The following is a 19,127-nucleotide window of genomic DNA, read 5'->3' as shown; positions in this document are numbered from 1 at the left end:
AATGAATTCACAAGCAAGACAAGAAGCTATGGCAAAACTCAAGATGAATTGGAAAAAGAGTTTGCAGCCTTAGCAACGAGACCCCCGCCAAACATCACAACCATCTCCTATATGCAAAAATATCAGACTTGCATACAAACTTATCTACAAGCTCAATGATACGGGTGCAATTGCATCCAACATGTATGCAAGATGGCAAGAAATGCCAGCCTCAACAATGAGACCCTCGCCAAACCTCTTCCCAAGAAGATTCGATGCCAAAGTTCCCAACCTCAGCAATGAGATCCCCTCTGAAATTCACAACCGTCTACGCCTTCTTAAGAGGAGATAAGCTTCTTGACTACAGACCACAAATTGTATGGTGCAAAAGGATTACAGCAAGAATGACTTGCATGCCACAAGCTCAACAGCCATTGGGTTACGCACATGGCATCCCAACTCTGAAATCAAAATAAGCCATAACCAGAGGATGGGTAATAAAATGGATCCGGTAGTATGTTGTCTTTGTGCCAACATGGACTTAGGTAGAACAGAATGTGTGTGTAGAGTAGCAGCAAAGCTCCGCTTGTACTTGCATAAAGCTAGAAATAATCCCTCTTAGCCAACTTGCAAGTTCTACATGCAAGTTCTACATACAACTCCTACATGCAACTTCTACATTCGAGTTCGACATGCAACTCCTACATGCGAGCTCTACATGTAACTCCTACATGCTCCTATGTGAGTTCTACATGCAACTCCTACATGCGAGTTCTACATGCAACTCCTACATGCAACATGCAACTTGCAACTCCTACATGCAACTTCTATATGCAAGTTCTACATGTAGAGAGAGAATGTCTTACAATTCCTACATGCAGAGAGAGAATCTCTCCAACTTGTATAAATACCCCATAATGGAATGAAGCCCACACTCTTTGGGGCATTGTGTTGAGTTGTACTTTGGTATTCCAAACAATGGTCTCAAGTGTCCATGCTTCCTTGCACTCCACATCCAAAAGCATGTCCTAATATTGCAACTCCTCCTCCCCTCTCCTCCAACCTTGCAACCCATCCTCTCCCTCTCCTCCTCCCTCCTCCTCCTCCCTTCTCCTCCTCCCTCTTCCTCCTCCTCCTCCCTCCTCCTCCTCCTCCTCCCTCCTCCTCCTCCTCCCTTCTCCTCCCTCTTCCAACTCCTCCTCCCCTCTCCTCCAACCTTGCAACCCATCCTCTCCCTCTCCTCCTCCCTCCTCCTCCTCCCTTCTCCTCCTCCCTCTTCCTCCTCCTCCTCCCTCCTCCTCATCTCTCCTCCTTCTCCTCCTCCCTCCTCCTCCCTCCTTCCTCCTCCCTCCTCCTCCTCCCTCCTCCTCCTTCTCCTCCTTCTCCCTCCTCCTCCTCCTCCTCCTCCTCCTCCTCCTCCTCCTCCCTCCTCTCTCTTCTTTCCCCCATGCTCTTACACATTCTTCCTCTCCCACTCCTATGCTCCCCCTAAACCCTTAGTTCCTCAACCCTTAACCTCCTTGACCTACAAGGGAGACGAGTTCTCCACCATGTACTCTAACCTGAACCTTGGAACCTCTTCTAAACTCTGGAACCTCTCTCTAAACCTCGAATCCTCCTTCTAAACCTAGAACCTCTTCTAAACTCTAGAACCTACTTCTAAACCTTGTAACTCCTTCTAACCTTGGAACCTCCTTCTAAACTCTTTGGGACTACTGGGGGCAAACCCCACAATGAAAGATTTATGCAATGTGTCCCAATTTATTCTCCTCAAGGTTTAAAGATCTAAACCATTGTCTAGCCTTCCCATCAAGACTCAAGCTAAAAGCATTGACCTTGTCTAGATCCCCAATATCACCAAAGGTGTCAAAGATTTGTTCAAACCTCTCAACATGGTAGACTAGGTCTCCTTCTCCTACAAACTTGGTGATTAGCTTGGAGATTGTGATAGGCTTGATCCTTGAGGGGTTGGTATCCCTTCTTGGAAACATTAGTGGTGGAGCGGCAGCCCCCCTTCCTAGAGCTTGCACTAGGATTCTCATAGCTTCGTCGTAAGGACCATTTGCGATATAGGAGGAGGTTGTGGAATGGTGGGCCCTATCCCATACATTGGTGGTCCTGATGAAGGGTTATGTGGATTAGATGGTAGGGGGTGGGAATGGGAGGATCCAGGCCCACTAGGGATTTGCATTGTGACTTGGGTCAGGTGGACCTAACAGGTTGGACTGGAGGTCCTCTAGGGAGTGGTATGTTCCCTACAGGCATAGGCCTATAAGGGGCACTTGTTGGGTAGGGAATATCTCCCATGTTTTGTTGCCAAGGAGGCATCATAGGGGATTCTAAGGTGGAGGGTCTTAACTATGGACCTTCAAGGTTACTCCTCTGCCCCCTTTGCTCTAGCATTTGGGGCCCTTGTAAGAATGTGGGTCCAACTCCATCCCCATAAGATTGTCTATCATCAAAGAATTGGTACGACGGGGTTTGATTGCCATTAGGTATCGTGGGACTTGGCTTCCTGATTATTTCTTATGACATAGGTGGTTGGGCTAGCATTTGAGCCTCTAACATGGCCCTAGTTTGTCCAGCAAATGGGTTTAGCCACTCTACTGGGTCTATCAATCCAAACCTTCCCATGATATTGGAAAAGGTTTCCCTTAATTTAGCTGTTGTAGATGGGGTAGGAGAGTGGAGATCAATGGGGATGGAGTTCAGAGCCATTGAGGCTCTGACATTAGAGGGTTCACCCATGTCTCTATCCTGACTCATAGACAGTTACGAGCTAGATAAGTCACCTGGTGGTGGTTCTTGCAATGAGGGAGAACCAACTTTTGAGCTTGTTGACTCTAAGGATGCACAGCTAGGTATGGAAGTTGACAAGATGGTATTTGAGGCACTGTGTTTAGGCTCAAGGTGAGCTTGTAGGACTCTTTCTGATCTCAAGATCATGTGTTCATTGGCACAATTGAGGCCCCAATTCTAGGTTGAGTCTGCCTCGACATGGGGTCAAGGGGCAGTAGCCCCTTGTGGCTTCCCTCATGCAAATGGGGTTTATTTCAATGCAATTTGCATGCAAATTTCATCATTTCCTCCTGCTCGAGGTCCCAATTTTCATGTGCTTTTTCCTCATTTTTGTGTTCCCAGAGCTATCCCTATGACCGTGGGGATAGAGCTATGGCGACGACCTGTGGGGATAGAGCTATGGCAATGACCCATGGAGATAGGAAGTCGGCGAGATAGAGTTAAGGCAACAGTTGGCGGGATAGAGTTAAAGCAATGAGTCAACGCCTGTTTGAATGGTGGGATAGAGCTATGGCGACGACCTGTGGGGATAGAGCTAAGGCGATGACCCGTGTGGATAGCAGGTTAGTAGGATAGAGTTAAGGCAATGACCAGCAGGATAGAGTGAAAGAAATGAGTCAACTCCTTTTTGACCGGCGAGATAGAATTAAGGCAACAAGTCAATGCTTGTTTGACCGATGGGATAGACCCATGGGGATACGACTAAAGCAACAACTGACAGGATAGCCTTATGGCACCGACTCAACGCATGTTTAATTAGGGCAGCGGGTTAGGTACTGACATGTGTCAGTTCATGGGGATAGGGCTAAGGCGACAGGTCAACGCAAGTTTAAATAGAGAGATAGGGCTAAGGTGATGGATCAACACAAGTTTGATCGGCGGGATAGGGCTAAGGTGATGGGTCAATGCATGTTTGACTGGTGGGATAGCGCTAAGGTGATAGGTCAATGCAAGTTTGACCAGTGGGATAGACCTATGGTGATGGGTCAATGCAAGTTTGACCGACCAGATAGCGACAACTTGCGCGGATAGGAATGCACAGTTTTGCCAACTGGTTTTTGATGATTCTTGATGATTTGGAAGTTTTTGTTCATGTTTTTTGGTGATGGGGCGATGCTAAACTACCTAATCCACCTACCCAATGCGAAAAAGAAGAAAGAAAACAACATTTGGTTGCAAAATGAGAGATTTCTTAAAGAGGTGACTGTCAACACTCAAAACCACTTCGATTTTCATCTTGATTCATAATTCTTGGTTGTTTTTTGTGAGTTTTGACACCGTACACTCCTTAGCAATCTTTCAAACTATCTTCCTTCCAACTCAAAACACTAAAAAACATGAAAAACAAGCTTCAAATGATCAAAAAGACTTTCCAACAGAAAATGACAGCTTCTTTCTTTTTCTATCCAACTCACACTTCCTTCCTCATACCTCTTCTGAATATCCACTAACAAAGCTCCAAGTTGAGGTTGAACCCTTGTGCAATGGGGAGATTATGAAAGAAATCAAGTGCATATGCAAAATCATACCTTGAACTCCCCGACAGCGGTGCCAAAAATGTGGTCTCGATGGTGACTCATGTGTCATGGGGATGCTGAAGGGATGATGTTGGAAACTCCACTCCAAGCTACTTCCTTGTGAGAGCAATGCAAGCACAAGCCGTCGACTTGTGTCATGCAGGCGGCATCCAGATTATCACTGTGTGTTTCCACGAGAGAAAGAGGGGAAGGGGAGAGGGAAGAAGAGAGTGGAGAAGGAAGGGAGAAGGGAGGGAGAAGGGAGAGTGAAGGGGGATGGAGTGGCAAACACAAAGGCACTACGAAGGAGACAAGATAACACCCAAAGACACTCTTGAAAGAGAAGAGGGAGCTTGTATTTCAAACTTGTGCATACAATAATGAAGACCAAAGTCAACCATTTTGCCTTTTATACATGTCACCTTTTGAAGTGAGGGCCAACCCTAATCTCTTTATACCACTCTTTCTTCTCATTCTTTTACCATCCTCTTGGGCCCATCTAAGCTCGAAGACATAGTCCTGGCTCTATGGACTTGCCACTGTCCATCAAACCACATCACTTAACCAGTAGTGGCAAATACTTAACCAATCTATTAACAACTGTCTATGTGATTCTCTACTTTCTTCTTCCAAGGTGGGGTATGTTGATCATTCAACCAAGGAGCAGTCCTTGCATTACATTTTGATGTTGGACAACGTGATAGAGGGGAAAAAGTCTCAAACGAGAAAGCGGGAGATAGCTTTGACATTGCTGACGGCCAAGAATGTTCGTGCTGCTTCTTATTCGATGCTGCAAGACGATTATGTTGTATAGTAATATGATTCAGCAGATCACAATTGCATGCACTTCCCACGATGAGAACATCATTATCAATAATCAAAAGTGTTTGTTGCAAAGGGAGCACTGATGAATCTTATGATGCTGAAGGTTGCTACAGTGACGTGGGCTTCATGAGGGCACAATACACAAATCGAGGACCAGACTATTATGTGGGGTTGCGGGACAATTGATGATTTGTGATGAGTAGCATCGCGTGTCATCAAGTAATTGAGAGAGTGATGCGGATGCATTTGGGTATGGTTACGGTGCTATTTGAAAACCTGTGCCAAAGTCCTTACGAATTGTGGGTATGGTAGCGTGTTCCTTACTTCCAGAATGTATTGCATGGATGCGGAGTATCAGTGGTGTGGTGAGTCCATTGCGATGCTCCTGCAGTTGCAGTATGGAGACAGAGATACGCTTGCAAACATTGAAGATGGTGTGGGTTCTTAGCAGAGATGCAACCTTCCATTGTGGCTTGCAATTGCTATTTTTGCAGTGGCTAGCGCCCATTCAAACAACATCGCTCCCTTCTATGTTGCCTCTGTCATCTCGAATTGCATCTGCATCTGCATGGCCATCAGGAATGCATAGCATCAAGGGATTCACTTGTGAATGCCAAAGCAGAATTGCATGCTCAAGAACAAGAGATACTTCAAAAACTCTGCGTGCTTAATGATCAATTGTCAAGGCATCCAAAAGTAGCTCAATAATTCAATAGTCTAAATCTTGCCTACACCTCAACACTGGGTAAGTATAAATAAAATTGCATAGAGTTGCAAAATAAAAAGGCAATAATTTCCAAATTGGAACTTCTCTTCCTGAGCCAAGCCAATGAGATGATGTGGAGGAGTTAGCACAAAATCTATTGCTACAGGGCATCACTGCATCATACCAAGATCTTGTTTTATTCCTCAAGCAAGAGGATCACCTCGGAGGAAGAGTACGCATTCAGTGGAAACACTTCCAACTCAAGACAAATATCTACCCAAGGAATATGTGGTCTACTTTCAATCTAATCTCCCCTATCTTGCCACTCTCTTTTATGATCTTCTCACATCCCTCCCAAACTCCAGTAACGTCCTTTGTACCTTTCCAAAAATCCTTGCTAACCCATATTCCTTGACATGCCTCTTCACCCATGCCTCTCAACACTACCTTCTAATCCAAAAATCTAACTCCTACCATCTAGTAACACCTAACTTTTTCCACTACTTGAAGACCCTTCCCTTGAGGAATATCAAGTCGCTAAATACATTTTCCCTTCTCTTCCTCCACTTTCCACCACCATCCCTGCTTCCCCCTTCTCTAATTCACTACTTGAACCCACCTCGTGTTTGCTCCCTATAACCTCTTCCTCTCCCACAACCACATATTCCTCAGATCTAAATTGAATTTCCTGTGGAAGGCGCCATTAATGATTCCATCAATGGGCTTCACAAATTGGATAATCCAAATCACACACTCATACGGCAATTGAATAAGGACACATATAGGATACCTATGCCCTATAATCCCATAGATAATTTTTGGAAGCAATATCCAAATATGCAGTCAAGAGGAGGATGGGATCTCTATGGAGATTTTCATGCACATTCGCCAAGCGCAAATCACTTCGGACATAAGCAAAAATTGAAGCCATCAACTGTAGACTTAACCATAACCCAAGGATGGGTAATCAATAGTTCTGGGGGATTTGTTAACCATGTGGCAACAAGGACCAAAAGTACACTCGAGCAATGACGATGAGATCATAGTGTGTTTAGAGTAGCGGCAAAGCTTTGCTTGTAATATCTTGAGCCTGAAAGATGGTATGAGGAATATTAAAGGATGAGGATAGCCAAAATCCTCTCTAGAAAAGATCCAATCATATTCGCAAAATCAGGATCTAGAGAGAGAGATACTAAAAATAGAGAGAGAAATACTAAAAGCCTACACTTTTTGAGGTCCCCCCACTTTGTGGAGGGACTCAAAAGGTCCCCCCACTTTGTGACTCAAGAGGTTCCCCCACTTTGTGTCAGGACTCATGGGGCTCCTCCCCTTTGTGTAGAGACCTAAGAGGTCCCCCCAAAAAGTAAAGGAACTCTTGTCTAGGAGGTCCTCCCAAAAAGTAGAGGGACTCTTGTCCAAGAGGTCCCACCGTGGAGGTACCTATGGACTGTGTAGATACCAACATGTATAAATATCTCAATGGAATGAAGATCCCAGTATTTGGGGTTCAATGTTCAAGTTCACTATTGTGTTTATGTGACTGATCTCCCTTGGGTCCATGCTCCCTCAACACTATCGTGTGATAGCATGCTCTACCTTGCAATCTCCCACCCAGTCCCCTTCTTCTCCTCTTCCCCACCCTCCTCCTCCGCCCTCCTCATCCTCTCTCCTCCCTCCTCCTCCTCCCTTCTCCCCCCTCCCCCCTCCTCCTCCTTCCTCTTCCCCCTCCTCCTTCCTCCTCCCCTGTCCCTCCTCCTCACCCCTTTACCCCTTGAGATCACGAAGGAGAGTAGCTCTCCACTCCTCAACCTTGGACTCCTACTAAACCTTGCAACGCTCTCTACAACCCCTTTATAAACCCTTGAACTCCCATGGAGGCGAGGGCCTCCACCCATTGTTTTGATCTAGCCCTCTTTCTCACCTATGCGAGTACAAGATCTGCTTTGCATGCTTTAACCTACACCTCTCACTGGAATACGACCTGAGGACCTATTCTACACTTGAGAACACCTATGCTACAACGAGCAATGACACAACTATAGGTGACCAACACCCTCTAAACTTGAACTTGGGAGAGAGTGGGACAACAATGCAATTGGGAAAGTGTATATCATTGTCTGAGTGACTCTAACAATTCAATAGGTGTCCATGTCAAGTGATTCATTCTCAGGATCAAACGAATTAAGGTCATGATCCATTGGAACTAGTTTCTTCCCAATCAGTCTACTACATTTATAGTAAAAAATAAAATAAAATTATCAGTTGCAATCATGTACTTAAGTTTAATCGAATTGTGCACAACCTCACAGTACACTTTGTTGGATGTTGTCCTATCCCCACCATCATCTAAGGAGTTTGGAATGCCTTCATCACATTTGCTTTATAAGTGAGCATTGTTTTGCAAACCTTTGACTCAACATTTGTTGAGAACAACTCTACAAAGACTATTATTGGCATGTAGATGTTTATTTTGACAATTCTAGTAGTAATGCCAGGCTATAAAGATGGTTCTTCTTCTGTAAATAGCTTATCTATATATGTCTCTATTACACTGCCACCATGAGGAATTGGCCAGTCCATAGTGTTCCATGCTAGGAGATCTTGTTTTTTCAACACACCATCCAAGTTACCCTTGTCTAGTAGTTGGTGAAAATGATCATAGAAAAATATACCGAATGAGCTAACTATGTTGTAGTTCTACCTTAATATTGCAATTATCCTATTGCCCCATGTAACACAGAAAACCTATAGAACATAATCCAATCTAGAAAACTTATAGAGAATAATCCGAACTAGAACTTGAACACCTAAAAATTCAAATAAACAGGTCGGCAAGATGTTTGTAGCATGGTCCTTGGCATTTTGATCAACCTAGTGTTTTGTACAATGCATGGTCATAGCCGTTAGAAACTAATTCAATCTAAAACTTGAACATCTTGAAACTCAAAGAAACAAACCGATAAAGCAAAGGGATTATGTTTATATCTTAGTCCTCAGAATTAGCAAACTCTATAGATGATTCTATAAGTTGTAGGTCGACAAGAAAAAACTCTCACCTCTATGTCAAGGTCTTCTGCATTATGAGTCACACACCGTTTCGAATTGGGACACCCTAGGTTGCCTATCACTATAGATAATTCGTGAAAGAGAACTGAACTTGGAAATGGGTCAAAGAGATTGTTTAAGAGGGAAAGCGGAAGCATCCTTGAAACGTGAAAGAGAGATGCCATGTCAATAGGTGAAACACAAGCAGGAAAACCAGTTTAGGAGAGAAAGCACTTTTGAATCTTTTATTTGTCAAAGAAAACTTAACATGCCAATGGGCAAAATGCAAGCAGGAAAACTAGTTTAGAAGGGAAACCACATTTAAGGCCTTGATCTTTTCATAGATGACATTGTCAAATTTAGAATCTTGTCAAAATCCAAAATGGATCATTTCATTTATTATTTGCAATTGTATATCAGTAAAGTATTGCCTATTTCTCTTATTTTATGGAATTATGCTAGTTTTTTTATTTTCCCAACGTTAGGTTGTCCCTCTTGTCATTGGTGGAGAGGGGTTTTAATTTTGGCTAAAAGCCCCCAAAATGAGTTCCCTTTTTTCCTAATGCCTTCTTGGGTGGCCTTCTCCTTACTTCTCTTGGTCGGTGTACAGCTAGTGCCTTGCCTTGAGGCAAGTGCAAGACTATCCAAGGCAGCTAGTTTCCTAGAATGAATTCTTTGGCAGCCAAACCGTATGCTCCACAAGGAAGTCCCTCTCCCTCGTCATATGATCAATTATCGGCATTAGTAACATGGGGTTTCCGATATTTTATTCATGGTAAGTGAAAAAGTTTCGGAGTGCCTTTTTGTGGGCTCTAGTAGGTGCATGTGGGCTAGCAGGTTCGGCGTGATAGTTTTCGCTTAATCCATCATCTCCACCCATTAGGAAAAAAGGGAGCTCAAGTTTGGGGCCTTATGCCAAAATGAAAAATAGCTCTCAACCAATGGCAAGAGGGCCAATGTAATGTTCAAAGAGTTACAAAACATGAAAAAAATCTAGAATGTTAGAACAAGAAATAATATTTTATGCATATACAACTGTCAATAATAAATAAAATTATCTTTTTGAATGAGATTCAAAGCCTGACAATGTCTTCTTCAAAAGAGATCATGGAGTGAAATATGGTTTCCCTCCCAAACTACTCTCCCCTCCCAAACTTTCATTTCACCCATTGCCATGTTCATATCAATCTCTCAATCTCTCTCTCTCTCTCTCTCTCTCTCTCTCTCTCTCTCTCTCTCCCCCCCCCTCCCAAACTTGTTTCTTGTTTGCTCTTACACTATTGGAATGTTGAGTCATCTTTCCTGAAATATTCAAGGACTCAATCGTGTGTTCCTTCCTAAACTTATTCTCCTATTTGTATTTCTCCGTTTTAATCCATTATCTTTCTTTGACATTTTACTCTTAATTGGATTGTCTTCTATAACTTTCCAGTGACTATGGGGAATCACAACTGCACATCCTTTTACGAACATCAAAGAGGAGATGGAATGTTGCAAGTACAGCCCATCAGAGATAGGAAACTATAGGCAAGAGGGAGGGGACATGTGGGAAGGAGGAGGTTGGTGTCAAGGACATGCTGGTTATAAAAAAGCCAATTCGATTTAAGGGAAGGACATCGAAAGAAGGCCAAATGCCATCTGAGCTGATGCTTTTTGAGTTTCTTAAAAAATGCAATGCTCAACATGACTTCCACCTTTCCTATGATATGTGGAACTAAAGTTTAATAGTACACAAGGTTGTGTGTACCAAAAGTAGGGCTCGGGTGATAGGGCAAGGGGATGGAGTGTGTTGTAGATGCCTTCAAAAATAAGAAAATCTCCTCCACTTATTTATGAGTTGAAAATTGGATTGTTCTCAGAAGTATTGTCATTTGAAACACCTCTTGAATTCCAAGTCCATTGATGATGGTCTACTACTTTTGGTGGATGAAACGATACAACACTGTGTCTTGGTTATTTGTAAGCTTCAAAAAAGATATCCAGCTGGTCATAGGGCATACAAAGCCATCAAAGAATATGCTACCAAATTTTAGGAATCCAATTTGAGAATATGACTCATGTTCTGTCTTTTTTCTTATTGTAGGAGATATCAACCTGAAAATTTTGTAATGGGTGTGGATGTTGTGTGGATGTAAACAGTTGAAAAGTTTGGGTCTTTATTGATATAATAATATTAAACCCGCAACTCACCCAAAAAATTTGGTACACATGTTATGTGTGAGTGTGGTGCCATTCAACAGGTAGGTTGTTTGCTTTACACATTATGGTTGGAGGGAAACCGCCTTGGGAGCCCTTTCTAAGGAGGGAAGCCTCGGTAGGCCGTGAGCCACCTTCTTCAGTAGCTTCCCTACCAGAAAGGCGACCAAGGGCCTTTTCTAGTAGTTGAGAGGGGGATTTTGTTATTATGCGTAGTAATTCCCTGTAGCCTTATGCCATGTCTTATAACCGTGCCGCTGCTCATAATCATCATCGTGGCTGACCACATTGTGTCGTGTGCTGGATATGTTTGCCATTATCATTGTAGCTACCATGTTAATCACATTCTGTGTGCTCTGTCCCACAATGCCATTATGTGGAGGAGAGTGTGTGTGGCGGTACACACAGTTTGATAGACTATGTGCAGGTGGTCGGATTGTGGGTATTGCTCTCCGTGAGGTCTAGAGCAGGTAGAGGTCTAGACAAATTGGCAGACATAAGAGGCCTTACTAACCTTCAATATGGTCATTGCCATCTCTTACCATCCTCGATTGGTGGACGATGGATCTCCACCATCCAATCAAGTAGCCTTCTGGATGAAAATGGGGGCTATCAGAGCATGCTTTAAAAAGCCGTAAACTTGACCAAAACATGAATTGTTAGCAATTACAAATTAGGAAAATGACGCAGGATAAAATTACCTTTCGACATGTGGTCCCAACTGACACATTTAAGACTTGACAGCGCTGCCACTTTGTCTTCTTTGCTGCATGCCATGCCACCTCATCAACCCATGCAGATCAGACTTATAAATTGCAAGTGTGCCCATTGCAATTGTCATTGCCCCCGCTGTCCATGTATGCTGGTTGTGAAAGTTTTGTAACGGGAAATGGCCCCTAAGAGTAGTTTCTTAGGAAACAAAAACCACAACTACGAATAAACAAGGTGAATGATAACAAATAATTCATAAGGCCTGCTCGAGATCCAAAGAGCGAAAGAGGGCAGAGATGATGAATTGAGAGAAGAGAGAGAGAGGGGGGGGGGGGGGGGCTAAAATAGCATGTGGATCATTAAAAAATGGAGAATAAAAATTCGCTATGTTCGCTTCTTGTTAAATCGCCTTCACTTAAGACCTACCTATGGCAGGCCAACAACGGTGAGCAATTGTGGATTAGAAATCGCGTCTGGGGATTCTTCTTAGGGCGTTCTTGACCCATGATTCTCTTAGGGGGTTCTTGACTCGTGATTCTCCTAGGGGGTTCTTGACTCATGATTCTCTTGAGAGAAGTTTTAGGAAGGTGGAGGGATGGGGGAATGAGAAAATGGTGAGGAGTGGATTCAAAGGAGGTTTTCAGGTGGTGTGGTGAGGGCCCTACATTGTGGTTTGAGATTGCCATGTGGTGCAGTGAGGGTCTTGTGTTGTGGCCTAAGTTAAAATGTTCTTCTTGAGAAAGTGTGATAAGGAGAGCCACGTAGGAAAAAGGAGGGGGGGGGGGTGGGGGAGGCTTCGAGGGTTCTCGGTGTTCCTCTAGAACAATCTACATTCCACTACTAGATTGTCCCCTTCCCCCTTTATAATGCTTCTCGCTCTTCAACGTTTCTTCAAAATTCTCTTTAGAGTTTCGACCTTATTTCCTTCTTCCACTCACCTCTTCAGGTACTTGCCTTTCTTTTCATTTCATTTGGTTCGTTTTCTTGTGAGCCCCTTTTCTTTCCCTCACGTGCCTGCGCTCTGTGCATCGCTCAGGATTCTGACCTGCCTCTGGAACGATTAGCTTTCCTGTTGGATTTCTTCCTCCTATAGGATCATCAGTCTCGACTCTTGTCTAGATTGTTCAAATTACGTTTATTGGCTGAATCCCCAACCTGTTGCAGCCCATGTTTAGATTTTCAACACTCTGTGTAGGGTGCTTTTAAGCTGAATCGGAGCCTGTTGTTGCAGAGATTTTTGTGTCATGGCTTGCACGGTAAGCAATGTGGTCGCTCATCCCACTGCCGCACTTTCTCCCAATATAAGCCGCCAGACGATGGTGGCCGTGCCAAATTACAACCGAAGTTACTTGACAGGCAGAGTGGGCAGGAGATGTGCGACGGTTCGCGCGACCGCGTCTGGCCAAGATGGAACGGTCCAGATAGAACAGAAAGGAAAGGATTCTGCAGTTCAAAAGCCTAGACAGGGGCCCCAAGCTATCCGCAGGCGACGTGAATCTCCATTGCTACTCTTAGGTGAGTGAGGCGTAAGAGGTGCTTCAGCTTCTTTCCGCTTACGTGAAGCTTGAAGCCTTTACATTTCGAAAATTGGACATCTCTTTCGCACACACTCATCCGCTCCTTTGCTCCGTTCTTGTGATTTTTTTAAGCAGATTCGTGGGATCCCTTTTCTGCTGGAAGTTTGAGGCAGATGTTGGATATGATGGATCAGCTTTTTGTGCCGGAGCCGTCTGCAAGCTCGGCCCAAGGGAGCACAGCGAGTAGAGCTATGCGCACTCCGTGGGATGTAGTCGAAGATGAAGAAGCGTACTACGTTCGAGTCGACATGCCGGGATTCGGCAAGGAGGATGTGAAAGTGTATGTGGAAGACGGTGTATTGGTGATCTCTGGGGAGAGAGATCCCCAAGGAAAGGAAGACGAACGGTGGGCTGCGAAATCGTATCGCAAATTCAACACGAGGTTGGCACTTCCGGACAGTGTTTCGATGGACAAAATAAAGGCTGAGCTAAAGAACGGAGTTCTGAGCATAACCGTTCCGAAGATCAAGCCCGAGGAAAGAAAACAAGTTGTCGATGTGAAGGTCTCTTGAAGCTTAATCCCAACTCGGATCAGACCTTAGTACCTTTCTGGAGCTTTTGCTTTTTTCCAACAGCTTTGATCCAGTTCGCAAACAATGGCGAACATCTCCTTTAGTTTTTTTTTCAAACCTCACTCTGTGTCTTCACCTTGTATAGCAAGTTGGTGCGTGATATCCCAACTTTGCTGTACCTCTTCGATGTGTATTCTACGGAGTTTAATTTCAATGTAAGGGTTTCAGAAATTTTGTTTCAAAAAAACTGAAGTCATTCCTTCCCACAACTTTTAAACTCAACTCTCTATTTGGATAAAGTCTAGCACAATTGCTAACCCCCAACTCAAAGAGTGTTTATGAATTAATTATTTGTGTTAATTAGTTTATGTCGGATGGGATTAACCCAAGCAAGGATGTTTGAGGGCATATTAAATGAAATGAATTAACATTAGCCCCCCCCCCCCCCCCTTTCATGTCCTCATATTGACAAGGCAATGTTGTCGATGTGCAAAGTTCGCTCCAAAGGCTTATGTGCTAGTACGAGCTCGTATATGGGGAGGGGAGGGAATATGCTTGAAGTTGTGGAGGGGGGGGGAGAGTGGATGTTAGTCGATTTGCCCAATAACTCATTGGAGCCAAGCACGCGAAGTCTCGCATCCAGTGAAGCTTTTCGAAAACCGATATGGAGGAAGTTGAAAGAGATGAGGTTATGGTGAAGCAAAATAGAGAGGAGTGAACAATGGCGAGGGAGTAGAGTGAGAAAGGACATGGTTAATGGCAACAGTGAATAGAGAGAGGGCAACAACGAATATGTCCACGACGGAGGCAAGCAAGCGCAGCTTCGTTAAAACCTCTAGCGAAGGCTTTAAACTCCTCAGTGGAGACAAGCAAGCGTAGCATCGTTAAAACGTCTAGCGAAGCTTTCCTAAAGCCTAAGTGTAAAATAGAAGCTTTGGAAAGAGTTGAGAGAGATAAGACTTATGACGAAGCAAAATAGAGAGGTGCGGAGCTATGGCGGGGGGGGGCGGGGGGGGGGGGGGGGAGTGTAGTGAGAAAGAACATGGTTAATGGCGACAGTGAATAGGTTAATTGCAATTAATTAATGGAAGGGGGCGAGGGTGAGAACTAATTAATTATTGAAAAAGATTGATAAGTGATTAGGAGTGCAGTCAGTTACTTCTGAATAGAGCAGGCAGCTGTTAGATTGTGAAAGTGAATGATGAGTTGATGTTCGAGGGTAGAACTCAAGAAGTATGCATTTTTGTCATAAATTTGGAGAACATGTTTTGTCACTCTTCTAAATATGTATCGATGAATGGCCATGATGGAACACTAGTGTATAATCGTCTTTAAGCACATACTCGCTTTTCAATAAATGTTCACTTCATTTCTATGAATATGACAGCAAATTAGAATATAAAAGTACCTGCTCTCTAGATGTGCTTGTAGATAACTACCCGTATAAATTGCTTGCAATCTACATGATATTGGTGTAGATGACAAGCCATGTCAATTGATTGTAAGTCACATCTCTAGCCTACATTGCAAATGTAAAAAGATATGTCATGAAGGTATACAAGAAACTAAGCACACTTGAAATGCTTTCTTATTCGCCTGACAAATCTTTGTTTTATTGTTATGTATAATTATATAGCATTGTTCACATCTTGTATATAACCACACATTGATGTGACTAGAGAGTTGGCATGTGGATAGAAAGTTGGCAGTATATATACCCATATAATCATGTGAAAACATGATCATCTAGGCACAAATTTCACATTATATATAACCACATGTTCTTGTAACTACATGTTCATGTGGGGGGAGAGTTGGCACACCACCTCTCCAAAAATAAGACCAAGGAATGTGCTATTCCTTGGGATCTTGTATCATGTATTTTGCAAATCGCATAATGTACGTGCGTTCCTTTGGATCTTGCATCATGTATTTTGCAAATCGTATAATGTACTTTGCACATTGCATAATGTCTTTTTTTAAAGAATATTGTTGTTTTTATTTTGATGAGGAAGATCAACATGGACTGTGACCATCGTCGCTGTTGACTCTCATAGCTGCAAACTAATAATAGCAAATCCAACTCTAAAAAAACCACTTGTTGTTTTGGGTTAACACTAATCAAGATCGATTCGAAGAACCCAGAATCCTTCAGAGTCCGGACACAACCTATAAGAGAGACACTAACGACACTACTGTCCACCACGAAGATGAAGAAGCAAGTGCAAGGTAGACTCCTTTTGAATATTGTAGGCTGCAAGAGTTCGTCCATCTTCGATTTGCTTCTAGTTCGTCCATCTTCGAGCAAAAATAAGCCTCTGCTAGTCAGCGGCTATACCTTCCTTATCTTGAATCTTAGTTTTGATGGTATTGATCGTATCGGAGCTTTCCACTTCTAGTGTAATGGTCCTGCTAGTGAGAGTCTTTACAAAGATCTGCATGCCACCTCTCAGTCGAAGCACGAGGTGTAGAGTGGTTTCTTTCTTAATATTATAATCGGCCAAGGTGCAACCATCCTCCAGCTGCTTGTCGGCGAAGATCAGCCTCTGTTGATCCGAAGGAATCCCTTCCTTGTCTTGAATCTTGGTCTTCACAACTTCAATCGTATCAAAGCTTTCGACTTCCAAGGTTATCGTCTTCCCCGTCAACATCTTCACAAAGATCTGCATCCCACCTCTCAAGCGTAGAATAAGATAGAGAGTGGTTTCCTTTTGAATGTTATAGTTGGCTAGCGTTCAACCATCTTCCAGCTGCTTATCGGTAAAAATGAGCCTCTGTTGGTCCGGTTCCTTCCTTGTCCTGAATCTTGGTCTTGATATTATCGATGGTATCAGAGCTCTCAACTTCCAGAGTGATGGTCTTATGGGTCAAGGTCTTGACAAAGATCTACATGCCACCTCCCCTATGCACGATGTTGCTTGCCTAAAGAATTTCCCACTGCTCTTCCATTCTCTCCTTGCCTCCTGTTGTGCCCAGTGGCTTTGGATCATATTTCTACCATTATCATCATCAAATCAAACGCTGTCTTCAGCTTCTCCATCGCGCTTGTTCGCTCTTTATCCATCCATCAAATCATATACACGATTATCGATTTGTCAATCTCTCGTATTGACTTGCGGTAGTTTTTCAGGATCTTGATGCAAGATTCATCATCGAAACCGTGAAAGATCCACTACCAGTTTTTGACATTCAATTTTTGACTTAGATCCCATCATCCCGGCCTGGCGGAGAACCCATATGTTTTGGTGTTGCTACTTTCGATCGAAACAATTGGACGTATCTGACGATGAATCGTAGCTCACTGGTAGTATGATTGAAACGCCTAAAGCCCATATGTTTTATGTTTGCAAAATCTCTTGGCCACCAACTGTTGTCGAAATGCTAGAAATCGTTAACGGGGCTGCCAGATTCGCTGGGAATGGAAGCACTGTTGTTCCCTTTTGTTTGTTCTTGCCGACTACTCCCATAGTTGCTGGTAGGTCCTCGGGGATCATGGTTTATGGAAACTTGAGGGGATTTGACTAGTGAGCTAGTTGCAAGAGATATCCAAATCGTTTAGTGCAGCGTAGGCGCTCAGTGACATAGGCACATCAGAGAACACATTGGAATGGGCGATGGCAGAGTTGCTGAGGAATCCACTTTGTCTGAAGAAACTTAAATATGAATTGGGCACCCTTGTACAAGGACGTTCAGGAGACATCGTACAAGAATCTAACATTTGCGATCTCCCCTACTTAAGCAATGTGATCAAGGAAACGTTCCATCTACATCACCCATCTTCCCTTATGATTCCTCATGCATCAGTGGAAGCGTGCACAATGGACGGATATACATTGCCAAAGCACACTAGATTTTTTGTGAATGTATCGGCAATAGGCAAAGACCCTGAAATCTGGGAGAACCCATAGCAATTCTAGCCAGAAAGGTTCAAGGACAAGGATATTGATGTGAAAGGGAAGCATTTCGAGCTGCTTCCTTTTGGGTCAGGGAGGAGAAGCTGTCCAGACAACGTGCTTCGCCATTCCCACATGTGAAAAATCAACAGGGATGGAAGGAGAGCTCCAAGGAAACAATCGATGTAATCAGAAGGAGGAACTACGATCAAAGGAAAAGAAAAGATGAACCTCCCAAGACAAAAGGAGTGGAGCACAATCATGCAATCGAAGGAAAAGAAAAGACGAACCTTCCAAGCCAAAAGGAGTGGAGCACAATCATGCAATACAGCTAGAAGAAGGGCGGAGGGGGCAAACTAAAGACGAACCTTACAAGCCAAAAGGAGTGGAGCACAATCATGCAATACATATATTTTTAGTCAGTTTGATTAGAATGACATGTGGCTCACAGCTTAAATTAGGCTGCCACGTGGCTCAACTAGGGCTTGGATTTTGAAATGATCTGACTATACTACCTGCCTAAAAGAATGTGCTGATTATTGGAACTAGAGGGGAGGAATAGTAACGGTGGTAAAGAACATTATCTTGGGATGAAAGCTGAGGTTAAGAATTATGACCCTTTTTAGTAGAATTCATGCACCAAAATATGACTTTGTGGTCAATTTGTTGCATTGGTAAGATTTGTGGGACGTAAGAATAAATCATTAGGGAAGGATATTTTTGCAGTAACAAAGAAACATGGGTTTTGTTCCAAGAGTGAACAGAGTTTAAAAATCTAATCGTATACATATGCATGGAATCTAGACTAATCCATGCAAGGAGTCCTTGGAAACACCCCACTTGTGTGGAAGGTTGCATTGATGATCTCAATTACTCTACTGGTTGCACCCGCATAAGAGAGTCTTCCTACCCTACCATCCGCATCCAGTTTTGAGGTCATTAAATCAAGTTCTGGTATGTCTCCGAGATTAAGGTGCTTGCAAGCGCACAATTTGGGCATCCCACTCCCTAGCAAATCAAAGAGCTAGTCCACATTCACTGTAGTCATTGTGAGAACTATCGCTAGGAAATGTGTTAGCACACATCCGTAGTTCATCGGATCTCTTTATCGAAAGTATGCGCGCTCCTTGCAACTTGCTCTCCATCTTGTACATGCTCTTCAAGAGTCTAGAGTCGGGATTCTAACTATTGCATATGCTCCACTTGACTTTGAAGAGCGGCATTCTGCGTCCGAAAGGCCTCATTTTGGCTCCGCAACTCCTCCAATTGCTGCTGATCTTCTTGCTGTGCTGACTAGTGGCATGCCAACCCCATAAAAAATCTTCCACACAAGCCTCAAATCAGGTAGGCTGTGACATAGGTGTAGG

At 43.5% G+C, this 19,127-nt stretch overlaps 1 protein-coding gene and 1 pseudogene across 1 annotated transcript; one reads left to right on the top strand and one right to left on the bottom strand.

The window, feature by feature from the left end:
* Nucleotides 1–12,628: 12,628 nt before the first annotated feature.
* On the top strand, nucleotides 12,629–14,106 carry LOC147903999 (small heat shock protein, chloroplastic-like). The gene is made up of 3 exons (XM_087372789.1): nucleotides 12,629–12,724; nucleotides 13,010–13,293; nucleotides 13,431–14,106. The coding sequence occupies exons 1-3, from the start codon at nucleotides 12,645–12,647 to the stop codon at nucleotides 13,865–13,867; spliced, it is 801 nt and encodes a 266-aa protein (XP_087228915.1). The 5' UTR covers nucleotides 12,629–12,644; the 3' UTR covers nucleotides 13,868–14,106.
* A 1,953-nt stretch (nucleotides 14,107–16,059) lies between these two features.
* LOC147903998 (polyubiquitin 11-like) lies at nucleotides 16,060–16,759 on the bottom strand (annotated as a pseudogene).
* Between the last annotated feature and the right edge of the window lie 2,368 nt (nucleotides 16,760–19,127).

This window comes from Dipteris shenzhenensis, chromosome 3 (assembly GCF_047967505.1).
Source record: "Dipteris shenzhenensis isolate YYH24624 ecotype China chromosome 3, Dip_SZ_1.0, whole genome shotgun sequence".
NCBI classification, from domain to species: Eukaryota; Viridiplantae; Streptophyta; class Polypodiopsida; order Gleicheniales; family Dipteridaceae; genus Dipteris; species Dipteris shenzhenensis.
Note: the sequence above shows the minus strand (reverse complement) of the source record. Positions and strands in the feature narration are given on the sequence as shown.